The following is a 19,753-nucleotide window of genomic DNA, read 5'->3' on the forward strand; positions in this document are numbered from 1 at the left end:
GAACATTTGGAATACTGCAGTGTGGATTGTCTTGCACCGGGGTGAATTTGTTCATTGAGAGGGTGTCTCTTACATTTTCCTTTTGTTTTTACAAGTTGTGCATAAAAGTCCTATTAGGTTCACTTCTTTTCAGAGTTCTTTTTTTCTTTCCTTTTTCAGACCTTTTCTTTCTTGAGCTGTGTTTTGATGAAATTTGCCCAAAATGTTGGTGTTTTACTTGGGTTCTTCTCACTCGTTATACATTTCCTATTCATAACTACCTCACAGGACTGAGGACCTTTGATCTATTAAATGTATCTATGTGACTCTATTAGATATACATTAATTGGTATTATTATATGTTTGTAGATTCCCCTGAGGAAGGGTGGGCTTAACACCCGAAATGCATTGAGATTTATGTGACCCACGACTGATATGTATGATCGACATTTGAAAGGAACTTTGTTCGGAAAAATTCAATTTCGAATAAATTCATATCCATGAAGTAACGGATTGAGGGTGTCACAGACAATCATTTGGGACTCTTTTGATTCATTAACTTGTTGCTTGAGTTGGAGTTCAAGCTTGGCGTAAAGTTACAAATGAGTTTAGTTGAAGTTCAACATGTTCGAGACACTCTTTTGAGTGCAGGAAGTAGTGCACTTTCTGTCTAAGACTTTTGTCGTAGTTCTTCTCTTCAACTTTCTAAAAGTGGCATTTTCAAAATTGTAATTTAGAAAACTGACTTTACCATAAGAGAGGATTTTCATTACAATTCAAAGTAACAGGTTACCCTTTCACATTTGGAAGTTACAGCTTATTAAATGTAATAATGTAATCTCAATGTAATCCTATGGAAGAGGAATGCCTTGTAGTACTGAAAAACAAATGTAAGAATTTGTTACTACCAGGACATGTAAAACTTAAAAGTACATGTCCAAACTTTTAAATACACTGCACCCTACCATCTGGGTTGTCCAGGACCTACCTTAGGGATGACATATGTTTTAAAAAGGCAGGTTTGGGCATGGCAAAATGTTTACTTTGCCAGGTCGAAATGGCTGTTTAAAACTGCACACACATGCTGCAATGGCAGGCCTGAAATATATTTAAAGGGCTACTTAAGTTGATGGCACAATAAGTGATGCAGGCCCACTGGTATAATTTAATTTACAGGCCCTGGGTACATATAGTACCACTTTACTAGAGATGTATAAGTACAATAAATATGTTAACTAGGTGTAGTGCAATGGCACCATGTTTTACGGTGGAAGCACATGTACTTTAGCACTGGTTAGCAATGATAAAGTGCGCAGAGTCCTAAGGCCAGCGAAAACAAGATAAGCAAATACGGAGGAGGGAGGCAAACATTTTGGGAAAGACCACCCTAAGGTTGACAGGTCTAACAATAATGTGGCAAATGACTCCTCTAACTATGAGTACATGACCTCAAATGGTGCATACACTTGTATAGTTTGTGTTAATGAGCTACCAGTAACACGTCACTCAAATCAAGTGTCATTTCTTCAAATGTATTTCAGCTATAGAAGTCCTTGGGATGTGATCAGTATTTCTTTCCATATTCTAGCAACCTCCGAGTAAATAGGGTATTTTTTGATCCTCTTAAATTGGTCAGAAGCTATACTATATAACTGAATAGCATTGCAGAGTGACCGTTTTCTGAATTATAATTGTGACCTTATTTGCATGTTAACACAACTACTTCAACAGCTATTCCAAGGGGCTAAAAACACGAAAGAAAATAACAATACTTACAGCACCATGGATCGGTAAGACTGGAAGGCAAGATAGGTGTCGTGATCCCTTCATGGACCGACCTATTATTGGTTGTAAAAGGACTAAGTGCTGAATGTGGTGTGGAGTTCATCGTATCTGGATAGGTATGAAAAGGGGAAGATGCAAGAAAACATGATCAAACGGAAGAAAGAGAGAATGCAGAGAAAGTGCACAAAGGAAGAAGTGGGCAAATAAGACTAGGCAGATGGGTGTGTTTGGTTGAGATATTAGGCACAGGAGAAAATGGACGCACAGAGGTCGACAGGAAAAAGTGAAGAAGAGAGGATGTAAGGAAGTGTGGAAGATGTGAGCGAGGAAGGGAAAGCATGGAGGGAGCGAAGTAAAAGAGATACTAGAAGGTAAGAGAGAAAGAAAGTTACCATATCGTGGAAGAAACGAAAAATGGAAGTATGGTAGTGTGGGAAGAAAGTGCATAGAAAGGGTGGTGAAGTAAAACAAACGACAGAAGATTTGAAGGAAGGAGAAATAGAGCAGACAGAAATCAGGAGGAAGGGAGGGACGGCAGGAAATGGAAGGAAGGAATGGAGTGATAGAAGATAAGACCATTTGGTAAAAATTTGAAAAGGAGCAGATTGAAAGGGAATAGGTTCGTAGGTAGTGGAAATAAGACAGAAGACAAAGGAAGGTAGAACAACCGAAAGGAAAGTGGATAAAACAAAATAAAATGCAAAAAACATGAGGAAGGAGAATGAAAACCAAAAGAAAATGGAAGAAAGAAAAATAGCTCACTTTAAGAAATACAGAAACTATGAATGAGCTATACAGCTGGAACAAGAGTATCTTCCAAATGTAATTATTTACTCCTATTTATTAAAATGAGTAACACTTGATTGCCGCTTTATAACACCAAAAATTCAACAAATTATTATCAATTTCATGACATCATTCAAGAATTATTCAAGTAACAAAGTATAAAGTGTCTGAGTTTTAATGAATATTCTCTAAAGTTTTAATGGGGGAGCAGGGCCAGACGACCCTGGAGATAGCTCTTCTCTAAACATGTCTCTGCCCTATGCCCTATCTGTAGTAGATTTGGACAATGCACCCACTGTGGTGGGTGATGGTGCTGAAGCCACCATTTCCCAACCACAGGATATAGGCGGGTGCAACCTTTCATGCAGAAGAGTGGTACCCTACTTTGAATATTCAGGCGGGACAACCCTCACGGGTTTCCTTCCCTCATATTATTTTGGAAAAGACTGAACACTTGTTAGGCTTTTAAATATGTTCTAACTGTTCCCTGTTAAATTATTTTAACTCTGTGTGTTGTCTTCTTCAGCAACCCAAAATGTCTGTGTACGAGTGCTACGAAAGTAACTTATAACTTGTGCAGGGGATATGTTGTCATCTGCAAGATAAAGGAGGATGACTTCCCTTCAAAGATGGCTACTGGTAATGGTTCCCAAGGTGAGTTGCATCAGTGGCTGGTCATATAAGTTAACTAATCCTGCCAGCAGGTAGACACTTTGGTGGCTCCTGTTTGCCCATCGAGATGCTCTGAGAATCAAAAGTAAGAGGTACGATGAAGGAACCGACCTGCATTCTAGCTCCAGTGATCAACCTGTCATAGTAGGAAAGGGAAATATTAAAGAGCTGGTGTCCAAAGAGTAGAAGACCTAGGGTGTTAGGGTAAGTGTACTGGGTCTTAAACACTAGTATGGATATTATTTCTTGTGTGGCTCGGGGCAACGTGTATGTGCATCGCTGAGTCTCCCTGGCCTTCGTGCATCATCCCCTTCCTTCCCTCAGAAGAAGACCACAGCAATATTCTATTTTTACCTGGAGTAGGATTGGGGATATTTCCTTCTACGCTAGAACTCCAATGGAGGACCCTGGACCATACAGAATTAGTGTAGATCTAAGTCTGGATGAAGTCTAGGTCTAGTTGAGGATTCCCTCCTTGAGGAGAACTCGGATCAGTCTTCTTCTAACCGGAGCGTCTGTATTGAGCACTTCAAGATATAATGTGAAAATTATGACGCCCTTTCAAATGGAAGATTACTTTAGGGCCAGGCAGGAATAATTTTGCTCACTGTGCATTGGCAGCTGGTGAACTTTGAAAGAGATGAGGCATAATAATTGCACTGATTTCTGGTGAGTTTTCAAGAGAAGCGAAATAATGTACTTTTAAGCAAAAGTTCTATACAAATTGACTCTTCAAATATAGGCTCTGGAAGGGCACTTATTAAACATTGAAGTACTTTCTTAAAGCCTGCCGCTCCCTCCTAACCGGAGTTAACCATTTTAAAAAAAATGAAAAATATGAAGTTGGTGCCCACCTCACGTATATCAGTAATGAATACCTCCATTGCGCCTGTGCCAGCATGTTGTCATGCATGGCCTTTATATGCCATGGTTAGCCCCTTATGATAAGAACTACCTGCAGCAGAAAAGGGACTACTAAAGAGCTAGTGGCAAAATTGTGTCATTGACTGCCTCCATATACCGAGACTGATACAAATATCAAAGATTTGTCTAATAGAATGGGAAACATATGATCCTTTGTTTCTATCTCATGAGAGGCCTTCTTCAGGGCTCTGGGGTCTTGGTCTTGTAAATGGCCAATCAATGGTTTCTTGTGTCCTGTCACGTTTCTTCAGTTCTCACAACTGCAACTAAATCTTAACTCAACTGCTCCTTGCTGAAACTTGTCTTTCATGAGTAGCAACTCCTCCCAACATTAATCTTTCCCACAGAGCTCCAGCCTTAGTAACAGATTCTTACTGATTTACCGCAAGTACTCCAATCATACATTGAGCTACTTTAGTAGTGTGTTGTTAATCAGAATCTATAAAGGATCATAAACCAACTATCCATAACACAGTGATCTATATCACATGAGTACACCAGACAAACTCCTCATATTATCATAATGCACCCACCAATAAATAGCACACGCCAGTTGTCATGCTGGCTGCCATCTGCTTATTCCAGCTGGCACCAGAGGTTCATTGGCGTAAAGTAAAAGGAAGTTTTGTGACCTCTGACATATTTTGTGTACCTACCCTGGAGACTTCAATCAGTTAATCATTTGTAAAGCGTAGATCTGTCATCCTGGGGGTATCTGGGCACTGTTTCTCTGTCAAAGAGCCAGGTCTTGAGCCTCTCTGCCAGCGAGGAGGCTGTACATAGTTGGAGATGAATGCTGTTCCATGCTGCGGCTGTGACGGATGCGGATGTGTGCGCGAGAGCGACTGAAGAGGAGCGATGGTGTCTGGAGGGCTTGTGGAAGTTCAGTTAATGGTTGATGTAGGCAGGTCTTAGGTCATGGAGGGCTTTGCAGGTGTGTGAGGATCATGAACTGGCATCTCTTCTGGATGGTGAGCTAGTGAATATATCTTAGTGGCGGGTGATGTGGGTTTCTTTGGGGAGGTACAGAATGAGTCTGGCTGCATCATTCTGTATGGTAGGGAGTCTTCTTAGGAGCTGGGTTGAGATGCCTATGTAGAGGTCGTTGCGGTAGTCGAGGTGGCTGGGGATGATGGTCTGAGTGATGGTCTTTCTGGTGTTCTGGTGTTGGTTGGGATCCATCCAAAGATTCTGTGGACCATGCTAAGTGTTTCGAAGCAGGAGGAGGCGACTGCATTGACTTATCATTTCCTGGTGAGATAGCTGCTGAGGATGATGCAGACGTTGCGAGCATGGTCAGTCGGTGTGGGTCTGAGTTCTGCAGGCCACCAGCTGTGATCCCATGTTTAGGTGTTCTTCCCGTATATCAGTACATCAGTTTTGTTGGAGTTGAGTTGAAGGCAGTTGTTTCTCATCCATTTGGCAACGATAGTCATGGCATTGCAGAACATGGTTTTGGCATTGAAGGGGTCCTCAGTGAGCGAGAGTATCAGTTGAGTGTAATCTGCGTAGGCGTCTATGTTGAGCCAATGGAATCTGACAACATCTGCGAGGGGGGTCATGTAGATTTAGAACAGGGTGGGGCTGAGGGATGATCCTTGTGATACGCTACCTATGTCTTTAGGTGCAGAGGTGAAGAGAGTCAGTTGGATGCTCTGTGTGCATCATGTTAGGAAGGAGGCGATCCACTTGAGGGCATCTCGCTGTATGCCTATGTCATAGAGTCTGTTGATGAGGGTGTTGCGGGAGACAGTGTCGAGAGGTTGAGGAGGATCAGGGCCACAGTTTCTCTGTGGTCGAGGAGTGTCCTGATGTCATCCTTGGCAGCCATCAGTGCGGTCTCCGTGCTATAGTTGGCACGGAATTCAGATTGTGAGGCGTCCAGTAGCTGGATCTGTTCCAGGAATTCGGTGAGCTGCTGGTTGATGGCTTTCTCGAGTACTTTGACTGGATAGGGGAGCAGAGAGATCGGATGATCATTTTTTAACTTTAGTAGCAAGTACCCAAGTATCCCAAAGGCACTTACTGATCTAAACCCAGAAATTGTATTAGTGGACAAATGCTGCGTTATCTAAACTTCCCTTCAAAATCTTGCTACTCTATTAACCACGTTCTAGAAAATAATGTGAAAAGCACACTTTATTACCAAGAAGAAAATAAATAGATTCACATTTAAACCCAAGCTGAAAACGTACTACCTCTCAACAGCTTAGGCTTGCACTTATGAGGGATTTAGCTTCGGGCAAAGCAGAACAGATTTAATTTCATAAGAGCAACTATTGTGGTAAGTTTGAATTGCTATTTATTTTGCATTACCTTCGAAACCATGTACGCACAGATGGAGCATTTGGATTTGTTCAATGTGCTCAATAGTGAAGTCCATAAAAATGTTTGGCTCGTTAGTATTAGCCTGACCTGTTTTAAACATACATAAAAACCTCCTCTAGCATCACCATTCCAGTTGTGTGCCTGTGTCACCTTTCCTTAATGTGATGCCATGTGGCGTTGTCTTACCTGGGAATCTATCATCTGGTCGGCTGCTGTTCATGCCAGGAGGTTCATGGTGGCCATAGCAGTTATAGAAGCCTTCTAGATTCCTGCAGACCTCTTCTTTGGAGCAAAGATTGAGTTCAGGGTATGTGCATTCATTCACATCTGTGTAGGAAAAAATAACATTCACTACTGCTGTCTAGAGTTTGCTCATGAGAAGTTATGTGGAACAAGATATTGTGCAAAAGTCCCGGGAAAAGTACAAGCATTAGCTCCGCCCCCATCCTGCTTTTAAAATGAACAAGTCCCTAGTTCACCGAGTGTTCTTGAAAGCCAGGTTAGATAGCTTGGCGGTGGTGTGAGGAGAGAGTGTCTGCGTGTGTGTTCATGTGTGTGGTGAGTGTGTGGACCAAATTATGCTGAAGTATTCACTAAGGTAGTATTCACTAAGGTATCTGGCAATAAAAGGCAATAAAAGGCAAATTATGTGGTATAATGTAGTAACGCAGAACATTTTGTGGAAGAGTTACTTTAAATATTTTTGTTCAAGGTTTCAATTTATTAGTACCAGTTTACGACGAAAATATAGCAATATGAAACTGTCGGGTAACCAGTTAACCTTTGTAAAGGGCCAGCCATGCAGCAACATATATGGCAGTGGTTATAGTAACTTCTGATTGGTTTGAACTAGAAACTTTTTTTGTCAAATTATGCAATATGTGGGATTATAGGTTAGTCAGTCCAAACAATATAACATTAGTTTCATTTTTTTCAGCGAATCAATATTAGGAAACATTTATTTCACTTTTAATCGTATCTTGATTTTTCTTTATTATAATGGTTCTTAGAGTCGTCAATTTTGTGGAAAAGATCGTACAGAAAATGGAAATAAATGAAAGAGAAAGGCCAGCCAACATGTGTTTTGGCCCTTCTGACGTGCAGGGCTATGACTTTTTCAAGGTTGTATATCATAATCAACGTTATAAGAAAAACTGTAAATGATTGGCCAAGTTCATGAAAAATTAGCCAAAATAAAAAAATTGGGACCAACGTAGTACAATTTTTTAAGTCATACATGAAAATTAAAAAGACAAGAAACCGGTAAACAATAAGAAAGGAAACAGAAAATACAAACAATACAAAGAAAAAAAGCAATTTAAAAAAATGGTATTAACGTAGATTAAGTGGAAGACCAATTTGTCAATGTTGTGTAGTCACTGGAAACTGGTGCAAAACACTTCACACCTTGTACTGTTCTGCTTATTTGTTATATAAACTAATATAGTAATGTGCTGCTGTTGGGTGATGGTCAAGAGAAAGTCCAGCCCTATATCCAATAAAATGAAGCAGTCATGTGCCTAAGTAGGAGATAAGTGCATAACAGACATGAATGGATGAAAAGGCCTTGTACTTAGAAATTTGAGAGAGGCATTATGTATGAGCTCAAAACAGCAGGAGGCTGTCGAGAAAATATGCAGCCGAGAATCAAGGCGGTGGTCTCTAGTATTTAACAGTCCATTGCAGGGCCAGCTCCGTGCGATAATCATTTGTGACACCCTCACACCCCCACACCCCAGGACCACCTCCTCTGATCCTTTCACTACCACTGGGCAAAAGTGTTCCTCATCTCTCCAATCATAAGTTACTGCCAAACACATTCCCCCCTCCCGAGTTCATCGCCCCCTCCACAGGTCAGCACCCAGTGCGGCCACACCGGTCGCACACCCCTAAAGCCGGCCCTGAGGGATTTAACTGTGGCAGTCAACGGATCGATTAATAAATCTAGATGGACATAAGCTACGTAGACATAGTGAAAAGAAGGGAGAAAATATTATGGAAATCAGGTTGGGAAGTTTTTTGGTATAAAGAATGATATAATAAGAGGTCTTCAACAGGGAAATATACTTAGTGAGCATGGAATGAATTGCAGTGATCAGTTTTGTCATTAAATGGGCAGTAAACATGTCGACCTTCTTTTAAGCTATTACTTTCCAAGCTGGTATGGACCATGGTACCCATCTCTGGTTCACTATCATTTTTACCCTTAGCAAAGGAACCCACATATTAAAACACTAGGGTATACCTTAGTTACTTTTAACTTCGCATAACACCATTCTACTCACATTTGCACACATAAACACTGCACCTCATACTTCACATTGGCAAAAAACAAAAGAACTCTGGAAGAGAGCCCCCTTGCTGGGCCTGTTGGGCATTGCAGCGCCAGCCCAAAGAGGAGCTGCCCGATGATAAAGCATGGCACCCTTATGGGTGTGTGACGGCCCTTGCTACTGAGCAATAAGATCCCCCAATCTGGTGCTTCAGGCTACTCCCAACCTCCTATATTTCTCTGCATTCAGGAACTGTATACTCCTTTGACTTACATAGTCTCATAAAGGGACATGTATGCTGAACCTTTATTCGACCCTTTTCCCCCCTATCAGTTACTTTGATGATTACTTCTCGCCTTAAGGAGAAAAACCAACGTGATCTTATCGATGGACCAACATTGGATATAATCCTAAGAGTTCTTTGTTTAAGGTGCATGGTTCAACAAGCCATTAAAATATAATGAAGTTCACATCTAAGTCAAAATATTGTGTTGATGATTGTCTTCCATGAACATGGAAACGTGGTCCTATAAAAAGAATAATAATAATATGCTGAATTATATAGCCACACAAAGGGAGACAAGTTACTACCACAGCTTTTTTGTGATTGTTTATTTGAGTTGTTAACAGGAATTATGAAAGCCCAATTTGGGGGGTAAAACAAAAAATGTTATGTGCAATAAGTGTAACTTTGAGTTATGTGATTCCCCTAAAGAGGCGGGAACGGATCAGAGATGTCAGCTCCAATAACTGGATGTGATGATGTTCAATAAATACCAAATGTTTACCACAACAGGATTGACATGATCCATGTAATTTCATTTTTTTAAAAGAAAATCTTTGCACTTTTTACAGCTGTACCTAAAGGTTGATGCAACCAAAATTCGTTCAAAATTGTACTTACATGAAATCTTAAAATAAGAGAGAAATTCTCAAATCTAAGAGGTATATTATAGATCCAAGCATTGACAGCGGGACATGAGAAACGTGTTTCCATGTAGAAGAATTTTTCTGGTGTGAGAAATGTGGTCACGCTTTTCTAACCCATACATGAGACAGACCTCATTCTGAGACCAGTGTTATTTATGAAGTGGATGAGCAGACAGTACATAGCAGGAGTGCGGTGGGTGATCTGTGCTATGGTACATCTACAATTATTCTGCCAGAAAAGGAATAACAGGCTGAAACTACCCAGTTTAAAGAAATAGCTTTTTACTATGGCCAAAATGTGGATCTTAAGTTGTGCATCAAATTGATGCACAACTTAAGATCCGCATTTTTACAAAAGTGCCGATTTCGCGGCAAACTGCGAAATCGTGGAGAGTCTGATCAATGTCTAAAGTGACACAAGCATTTTATGACTAAAGGATAGTGAGTCATATGTGAGTCAAAGATGATTTTAAGAAGCTGTATGATTGTCCGCTTCCTAGATATAATGTTCTCCATGAGACATATGGAGGATCTTTGTTACTGTTCCTATCACTTCAAAGAGTTCAACAGCCAGAAGGAACTAAAGTGGAGATTGTAGTAATCAGGTGATTGGTAATACATGTGTCACTGACCTACTAGAGGTGAAGATTAGAATGGAACAGAAAATCGTGATTTTCTTGAGTAATTTGAGAGTAGAAGTTGTTAGGCAGGCTTGTTGTTTTTATTGTTATTCAAGCAGTCTTTGGTCTGCAAAAGTTCGATGTCTGAGATGTGATTTGGTAACTGTCAAGCCCATGAATTATATGTGCAGACCAATACTTTCCTTTGGATATGACCATCAAATTAAGAATTTTTTATGCGCTTGACACTTAAACTGTAGACTGTTTTTGCCTTCAGTTAGGGTGATTAGTAGCAAACTGCAGATAACACACAAAGCATACTTTATACTGCAAACAACTACAGGGCCGATATTATTATACACGCAGAAAGGAAGTGTTACCCGTGGAGTTTAAGTTCTGAATGTTACTGTGTATTATTTCCCATGAAGCGCCTTGACTCCCCAGATCATATGGCACACCATGTGTTAGATCTGGCTCCTTGCTGTGGTTTCCCCCATACCTTTTTGCTTGCTAACCAGTGCTGCAGTTATGCTATGTTATGGTAATATGTTAATATGATTTGTAAAGCACATGACTTTCCCAGCGATCGGGCTTCCCAGTGCTAATCACAGTAGACCGGCATTATGGAGCAAGAGAGGCGGGGAGACCACAGAAAGACCTAGGTAGCAAACAGCCATTTTGGGGTTTTTCATGAATTAAAGAAGATTCAGAGTATTCCATAGATCAGGGGGCATGCTGTTCCAGAGTGATTGTGTTCTCTCATTAAAGCACGGTAGAATTGGCTTATACCCAATTGGCATATTACATTTACTTCTAAGTATCAGTAAAGTGGCACTTCCTGTGTACTGGACCTGTACATTAAATGCTACTAGTGGGCCTGCAGAGCTGATTGTGCCACCCATCTAAGTAGAACTTTCAAACATGTCTCAAGCCTGCCATTGCAGACTGTGGGTGCAATTTTTTAAATTGACATTTCGACCTGGTAACATAACCCTTTTACCAGGCTCAAACATTCCTTTTTGATACATTTAAGTCATCCTATGTGTAGGTCCTGGACAGCTCTGAGGGCAGGGTGCGCTGCATTTAAAAATTAGAACATGTACTTTTTTAAGCTGTACATGTCCTAGTAGTGAACAACTCTAAAATTCTTATTTTGTTACTGGAAGGCCTACCTCTACCATAGCACAGTATTGGAGTTACCTTAACACATAAGCTGTAAAGTCACACAGAAACAGGTAACTCATTCATGTTTGGTGTCTTTAGAATTGACATGACAAATCCTAACATGATGAAGTAGGATTTTAAATTACAACTTTGAAAATGTCACTTTCAGAAAGTTGGCATTTTTCTGCCTCAGCCATTTAGTGCCTGCAGATTGTCTCTGGGTAACATGACTAGGTGTGGTTGAAAGTTGGCCTTTGTGTATTTCTTCTAGTCAGCCACACACAATAGGGAGCTTAGGTGTGCCAGGATCGGAGGGATCAGCTGAGCACAGCCCCACTTACACTTGAATAGGCTGTGTCCTGCCTCCACACAAAAGACTGCATACCACCTGGAGTTTGTCTAGAGCCAGGGCAAAGAAGACAGGGCACCTATGCACTCCAAAGACAAGCCTCTAGAAGCATTGGCCACCACAAAGGCAGAAATGCACACAGATATTGGACCTCAGACCCCAACTCTTGAGTACACTTCTGGACCTGTAGATACTCTGCTAGGAAGGAGGACTGCTGTGCTGCTGAAAGGACTGCCACTCTGCTGGACTATTGCTGTGAAGGACTTCTGCCCTGCTGTGCTGACCTGCTGCCCTCTTGCCTGGGTGAGAAGGACTTGAACTGCATCTGCTGAACCCTGGACCTCAGGGCTAGTTAGCCGGCCTCCTGACTTGAGCCTCAGGGACAGAAGGCTCCAACAACGTCGACCCTGCACCTGGATTCTGCCATCTGTGGGGCTACCCTGCCAAGTGGTGCCACCACAGTCCTGTACACTTGGAAGTGGCCTAAGGTGTTCTGCCAGCCTCTGAAGACCTCATAAAACTGCTGCATCCTCTGTGCTGCATGGCACAACCCCCATGCATCGTCGCCGCTGCATGGATCTTACCAATCACAAAGACTCGCATCACAGCCCGTGGCCTCAATGGAACTGCCACTGCGTGACACATCCTTGGTGTAGGATCTCGCATCCCTCATCGACGGTAGCCTCAATGACGACGCCAGACTCCATATGGCAGCCTCGCAGCATGTCGGAACCGACACATCACCCCGACTTCGTGATGCATCCTTGATGCCAGGCTTTGCATCGCAAACCCTCATCAACAAGAATCTAGATGACAAAGCAGGCCCTTTCACTGCAGCTTTGCTGCATCTCGGAACCAACGCATCGCCTCGGCTGTGCAACACATCTTCCACGCGGACCCTTGCACCTCTCCTCCAAACAGGATTTAAGGTACTTTGTATAGCGGGCCTAACAAGGTCTCTATAGCTGGCCCATGCTCCATCGCAGTCAGCCTGAACTTGTGACTTTGTCCTGGTTCGGCACAACCAGATATCCACAGTTGGTGCTTTGCACCGATTTTTTCACTGAAATCTTCAAACTTGCATATCTCCTTTTCTATTGATCAGATTTTTGTCGTTCTGGTCCTTTTTTATTTATTAAAAATTCCCTCTATTTTTCTAATCTGAGGTGGGATACTTGTTGTGTGGTGTCGCTTTATTATTGTTTGTACTGTTGCACAAATACTTTATACATTGCCTCTGAATTAAGCCTGACTGCTCTGTGCAAACTACCGGAGGGTTGAACACAAGTTAATTTAGGGTAGGCATGTGCCTCACCATTACAATGATTATGGTTGCAGCTTGGCCAATGCTCACAACCCAGTCAACCAGTAACCCATTTTCTCACAGTATGCGTTCATAGAGGCTTCTTAGAGTATATACCAATATGTGTCAGTCAGTCATGCAAATAAGCATGTAGAATAAATTACCTTTCACATTTATGTTGATAACTTCAGGTATACGCCTTACAATCTCTTGCAGCTTCTCAGATACCTCATTTAGGATTGCTGGCTCTTGAAAACCAATCAGAAGTTGAGATTCTACTGTGAAGGTCTCTGCTTGTACAGTGGTGATTGGATGAACAGAAACATTGAATGGCCAGAGTGCACCAGTAATCTGTGAGATGAAAATTAATGTGTTAATGAACCTTACTGCAACTGTCAAGCTCCAGACACGTTTTGCAAAAAAATCAACACACACATCATTTCTTAAAATTCAACTGGTAAGAAAACAGCCTACAAATACATTTTTTTGGCCAATGTGGAACTGCTCTAGAAACTCTGCCCTAACGTGGATAGCTTGCACTTTTTTTCTCATTGTGCATGTTTGTCATTTTATTCCCTCAAGCCTTCAAGGGCATTTTTTCTGTGTTATGATGAAGTCGTTTTTTGTCACCTTTCTTCAGTGGATTTATTTCCTCAATGACAGTCCACGGATGAGAACAGAGGTGTACATGTAATTGTCAGGAACAATAACAAACGTGATAGAGATGCAGTACATACAGTTCGATGTCCAGGGTTTCGACCCTCATATAAGTTCAGAGAGGGCAGCAGGAGTATATAAGCCTCTTAAACCACTAGGTAGGTGCCTGTCAATGTCCTTAGTTGTTTCCACCTTCTCTGCTTCTGCACCAGTCCATCACCCTGGTTAGAGTCGCAGTATTTTATTGTTTTCTTCCATTCTCATTTCCAATACCCACTGACCCTTCTCGTCCATCATGCTCTTAGTTTCCTCCTATTCCTGCACCTTGAGCCTACCATCTCACCAGCTCAGTTCTCCTGTTCTCAGTGTTGTCGGTTCTCGGCCTGTATCCTGGTAGGACCAGGGCTAGTCCTTCTACTTCCCAGCCAGCGAGTGGTGGTGAAAATGCATTTCTACTTGTGTGGTATATTGCTAATTGTTTGATCAAAAGAGTTCTAACAGTCAATTAATCAGGTGTCTTGTAAAGTGCGACTACTCACCCCTAAGGGTCTCAAGGCACTGGGACGGACTGCTTATCCGTCGAACGCACTCTGGATCAGTCAAAGATCCAGGTTTTGAGGTCCTTCCTGAATTGAGGCAGTGATGGTGATTGCCTGAGATGGAGAGGCAGGGTGTTCCAGGTCTTTTCTGCAAGGTAGGAGAAGGATCTTCCTCCGGCCGTCGTTTTGCGGATGCCTGGGATGGTCGCAGGGGCCAGTTGGGTGGACCGGATGTCTCTGGTGGATGCGTGGAATGAGAGGCGTTGGTTGAGGTACGCAGGTTCCGCGTCATATAGGGCTTTGTAGGTGTGTGTGAGGAGCTTGTAGGTTATTCCTTTGTTGACTGGGAGCCAGTGGAGGTCTTTCATGTGGCCGGCTATGTGGATGCGACAGGGGATGTTGAGGATGTGACTGGCAGAGGCGTTCTGAATATTTCTTGAGGAGTTTCTGGGTGATGTCAGTGTAGAGTGGGCTGCTGTAGTCGAATCTGCTGCTGATGAGTGCATGGGTGACCGTCCTTCTGGACTTGGTGGGGATCCACTTGAAGATATTTCGGTGCCGGCGTAGCATGTGGAAGCAGGATGATGAGACAGCGTTGATCTGGTGGTTCATGGTGAGCGAGGAGTCCAGGGTGATTCTGAGGTTTCGTGCGTGGTCTGTGGGTGTGGATTTCAAGTGCTTCGGGCAACCAGGAGTCATCCCAGGCAGAAGGTGTGGAGCCCAGAATGAGTACTTTGGTCTACTCTGAGTAGAGCTTGTGGCAGCTGTCCTTCAGCCAGGTTTCAACAGCCTTCATCCTGTCTTGAAAGTTGTTCTTGGTGACTGTGGGTTCGTTGGTGAGGCAGAGAATCAGCTGGGTGTCGTTGATGTAGGAATAGATGTTGAATCCAGGGTTTCTGATTGTGGCTGCGAGCGAGGACATGTAGATGTTGAAGAAAGTGGTGCTCAGGGAGCAGCACTTAGGCACTCCGCAGCTGATATCTGTGGTTTCAGAGTACAACGGTGGTAGTCTGACTCTGTGTTTGGCCGGTGAGTTAGGAGCTGATGCATTCCAGGGCTTTGTTGTGGATACTTGCATCGTGGAGTCTTGTGCTTAGGGAGCGTTGGGAGACAGTATTCAAGGTGACTGAGAGTTCTAGAAGGATGAGGGCTGCAGTTTTGCCTCGATCGAGAAGGGTGTGGACGTCGTCTGTGGCGGCGGGGAGGGTGGTATTGGTGCTGCGATTGCTTTAGAAGCCAGATTGGGAGATGTTCAGGATATGGTTTACTTCGATGAATTTGGAAAGTTGAGTGTTGGTCATTGTCTTGTTTTTTCTGTCAAGATTACCAAACAGTAGTGGGCGTAATTCGGAATTCTACAGAGTTACAGAAAAACGCTGCGAGATTCCATGGAATTCCGCCAACCTGCGGAACATATGCTGCTCACGCTGCAAGTTACCATTGGTACAGTGAAAATTACCTATGAATAACACCTTGCAATGTGCTACAGCACGTAGCCATTCGAGGTGATTTTGCTGCCTTTTTAAGTAGAAAGTCTATTTGAGCAGAGAATCTACTTGAGCGGGAGAATAGCTACTCGAATGGCAGCCCTCTCCGACCGCAAAAAGTCACGTCCGCCGGCATTATAAAATGGCACCATAAAGCTAGAAATCGTGGCAGGGTCCGGCAAATCTCGCCCGCTCTTGCAAGCACGTGTGTGGAGCCTCGCATTGGTTCTGTGAGAAGCGAAGAGCAGAATAATTCTGCCATGCACCAATTGGCAGAATTTGGCTGGTTACAAGAGTAACATGGAGTTACCCAAAATTCAGCCAATTCCAAGAGTGGAATTATAATTCTGCCCAGCCCTAAAGCAGATGTTCTGTGATATTCCAGGGCGTCTGTTGGCACTGTTCTGAACCAGTGTCTCGGGTGTCTTATCCCTTCCTCAATTTTTTCCTGGGTCACTAATCAATATATTATTATTTACCACTTCAGATGGGATAGGTGGACAGTTGGGGCAGACAACTATATCCTTTGCTTTTTGGGATTTAATCCTTAAACAAAACCATGACAGTACTGTAATTTCTGCCTAGCGTGGAATTATGCCAATTAAAGAAAGTACATCACCACAGTCATCAGTGCCAGGCACAAAGAACTCCCTGCGTAACCTAGCTGACCTCATGTGATGTAACTTTGGAACACCAGTTTTTTGTAGAAACTCTTGATTGAGCCATCTCTTGCATTCTGCTCACGCTGTGTTCCTCTGTATTTTTTAGGTGACTGTCCCCCTTTTCTGTTATTTTCCACAAAACTATTATTTTGTGTAAAAATAGAATTTCATCAGGTAACCGGATCACCAAAAAGCCCCCACAATGTACAGCTCATAACAATGCAGAAGACGTTGCAAATCAGAATTGCTAACGTCAATGGTGGCATCAAATATGACAGTACTAATGCCATAATCGATGGAATCACCCATGAAGCATACATTTGCACAGTATTGTACAGTTTCTGCATCCGATAGCATAGTCTAGGCAGTGCACTGAATATTTTATTGCATATGCTTCCAAACAAATGTCATTGCACGATTGCCAAGGCAGACCTATTGGCTTTGTCAATGCTTGTTATTAATGCAGTGCAAGGACTCGGTCTGTGCCAGACACCCCCACTGTGGGTGTATACTAACTAGCACAATCTATTTATGTTTACTCCATCTGTAATGCAGACCCGGGTGTCAGGAACAGGGACAGGTTTTTACTATATATTCAAATGCATGGGCACTTAAGACGGGTGCAGTGAATGTTTAGAAACACTTTCGGTCCAGTCTCAAAGTCAGAATTTTGAAGCTCCTTTTTTCTTTTTTGGTGCTTTTTGGCACTACGTTTCAGGAAGCATCCTTCGGTAACCTGAGTTACTGCTGGGATAGCCGTTGTGGTTTCTCGAAAAGGCTAACGGCGTCAGACTGTTTTATTACTGTCCATTTTTTATATATTGGTCTATTCATAGTTACAAGTTCAGGGAGGAAGTTGTTAATACATGTATTGATTGTACAGGCTACTATTCTTTCTCGCCTTGGCTATGCTAGCTCTCTCCTACTTGGGGCTAATAAGGCGGAAATGGTATACACCCGTTACAACGCATCTTTTACTCCGCACTACCATTACAACGCGACTTTTACTCCGCATACCATTACAACGCATTGCGCTGGGGGGCGCTCTAGGATAGGGAATAAGTATAATTTACTATCCAACACCTTCCCTAGGGTCCACGGGGACTGGAGTTAGAATAGTAAATTATACTTACCACTATCCAGCACCCCAAAGCGCTATGCGTTGTAATGGTATGCGTTGTAAAAGTCGCGTTGTAACGGTATGCGGAGTAAAAGTATGCGGAGTAACATGGTACATCCGGCGGATATATGCCGGCTTCAACGAGTCCAGAATGCTGCAGCTAGAGCGCTTGTAGGTCTTCCACACTTCTGTTCCGCTGCTGACACCATTCGGAAGCTGCATTGGCTCCCTATGGAGAGTAGGATCCAATTCAAAGTACTCTGCCTTTCGTTTAAAATCATGAAGTCCCCCCGCCCCAGCATACTGAGCAATTTGCTCACTTTATATGCTCCTAGCTGCAGGTTACGATCGGTGGACCGTCAGTTGGTCACGGTCCCTCTGGTAAAGCGCAGCCGGGCGGGAGGGCGTTCCTTCCGTTATCTGGCAGCCAGGCTATGGAACTCTTTGCCAGAGCAGATCCGAGGTATGGACTGTCTAATTACCTTTAGAAAAGCCATCAAGACGGGGGCGTGGTTTGGACGCCGAGGGAGATGGCGGCTCTCTAAGTCTCTCCGCCCGTGCCGAAGGACTTGACTGGATCTGGAGCGCAAATTTATTCCAGCGCTGACAACTACAGAAAAATCGGGCAGCGGAATGTAAGCGGAGCACACAGAGCGCTCAGCTGACGAGCTGCGTGAAGGAAAAGTCCGATTTTGTCGGACTCGAAGCTCCGCTCCGGGTGCTGCCGGGCTCTGGTGAAGGAAGGCGGGAGGAAGGCTACGTGACCAGCCCAGCAGCCCACCGAGGACGCCAGCAGACGGGAACCGAGGCTCCTGCTCGATATGGGAGCAGGTTATTAAAATTCCGGCGGCACACCGGACTATGAAGAGTGCAAAAGAGTAACCGGAGAAGAAGAACCGTGAGTAGATGGGACGCTTGGGGGCACAGTAAACAGCAAACAGCTCGAGCACAGCCACCGCTCACACCCTCATAAAATGGCGGCATAACGCATTTTTAAGGAACTGCAGGTCCACAACCAGACTCTGCCCATTTGCTTGCAGCGTTTATGATGGGAAAACATGCAAAATGAATGAGATTAAAAACAACTGAATATTTAAACCAGTAACTCAGAATAAGCGGAAAGGTACCTTTGGTGATGTTTTTGACCCCTGAGGATCTATAGTGTGTGATCCTGTGTGTAAAGACTGACCATGAACCCATGACCATGATCCCAAATCAAAGTAATTGCTTTTGATACTGCTTTTGATCTGCCTTGGATACTGCTAAGACATCTGGGCTGCCACATTTTTATATGCTGTAGTGGCTGAGTGCTGGCTCAACGTGAAGAAGTGATTAACTGATGTCTTGCAATGGGCAAAAGTTAGGAGCTACCACGGAGTGATAATAACTGGCAAAAGTCTGTAAAAAAGGTAGTGTCTGAATATATGCTTGGAGATTGCACCCACTGCAATGCGAATAAGTGCGAGTCCCATTCATCGCATATTACCTATTTAACGTGTGTGGTTGATCCCAAAATGGCGACGCAAGCTTTCACCCTGAGATGAGGAATTGCGCCCTCAGCACAGCGACTGAGCTAATCATATAATAGATCAGTTAAGTGATTGCCGGCTCCTGGGTGTCTCGACTTTTTGAGTGGTCATCTGGAAGTACAAATAAGATAAATAGGGACAATTACCGGAGACTGGAAAGGAAGTGCGCCACAGCGATCAGGCACGAATCAGGGGAACCACTATCCACTGTTCACGATCAGTCGGTCTATACCACGAATGAACATGTCTGACAAAGAGATTGCAAAAGGCCTGAAGAGGCTTAAGTCTGATCTGGCGTCACCTGGCAAGGGGAAGAAGGATAACCCGGATCCGATAGATTTAATACTTAGCAGACTTGATGAAGTCAGAGATCTGGCGAAAGCAACAAAGGAAGAGGTGGCAGCAATCAGACAAGATAACCGCGACACCAATGCGAAACTTTTAGAGGCGGAAACGAGGATTAGCAAACTTGAGGATATGGAAGTTAAGACCTGCAACGCAGTTAAACGCTTGTGCATAGCAGCAGATCAAACAACACGGAAACTGGCTGAATTGGAGGACCGGAATCGAAGGGGGAATCTACGCATTTTTGGCATTCCGGAAGGTTCAGAGGATCAACTGGGGAACTGCGTAGCTTTTCTTGAAT

General features: G+C 43.3%; 1 protein-coding gene across 1 annotated transcript in view; it reads right to left on the bottom strand.

Annotated features, from left to right (window-relative positions):
* Positions 1 to 19,753, bottom strand: part of UMODL1 (uromodulin like 1) — a 621,262-nt gene that overhangs the window by 412,825 nt on the left and 188,684 nt on the right. The window contains exons 5-7 of the mRNA XM_078658858.1: positions 13,278 to 13,464; positions 6,661 to 6,801; positions 1,756 to 1,872 (exon numbers count right to left, since the gene is read on the bottom strand). Of these exons, the coding sequence (XP_078514984.1) occupies positions 1,756 to 1,872; positions 6,661 to 6,801; positions 13,278 to 13,464 (445 nt within the window). The remainder of the gene's footprint in view (positions 1 to 1,755; positions 1,873 to 6,660; positions 6,802 to 13,277; positions 13,465 to 19,753) is intronic.

The sequence above is a fragment of the Lissotriton helveticus genome, chromosome 8, assembly GCF_964261635.1.
Source record: "Lissotriton helveticus chromosome 8, aLisHel1.1, whole genome shotgun sequence".
In the NCBI taxonomy this organism is placed as follows: domain Eukaryota; kingdom Metazoa; phylum Chordata; class Amphibia; order Caudata; family Salamandridae; genus Lissotriton; species Lissotriton helveticus.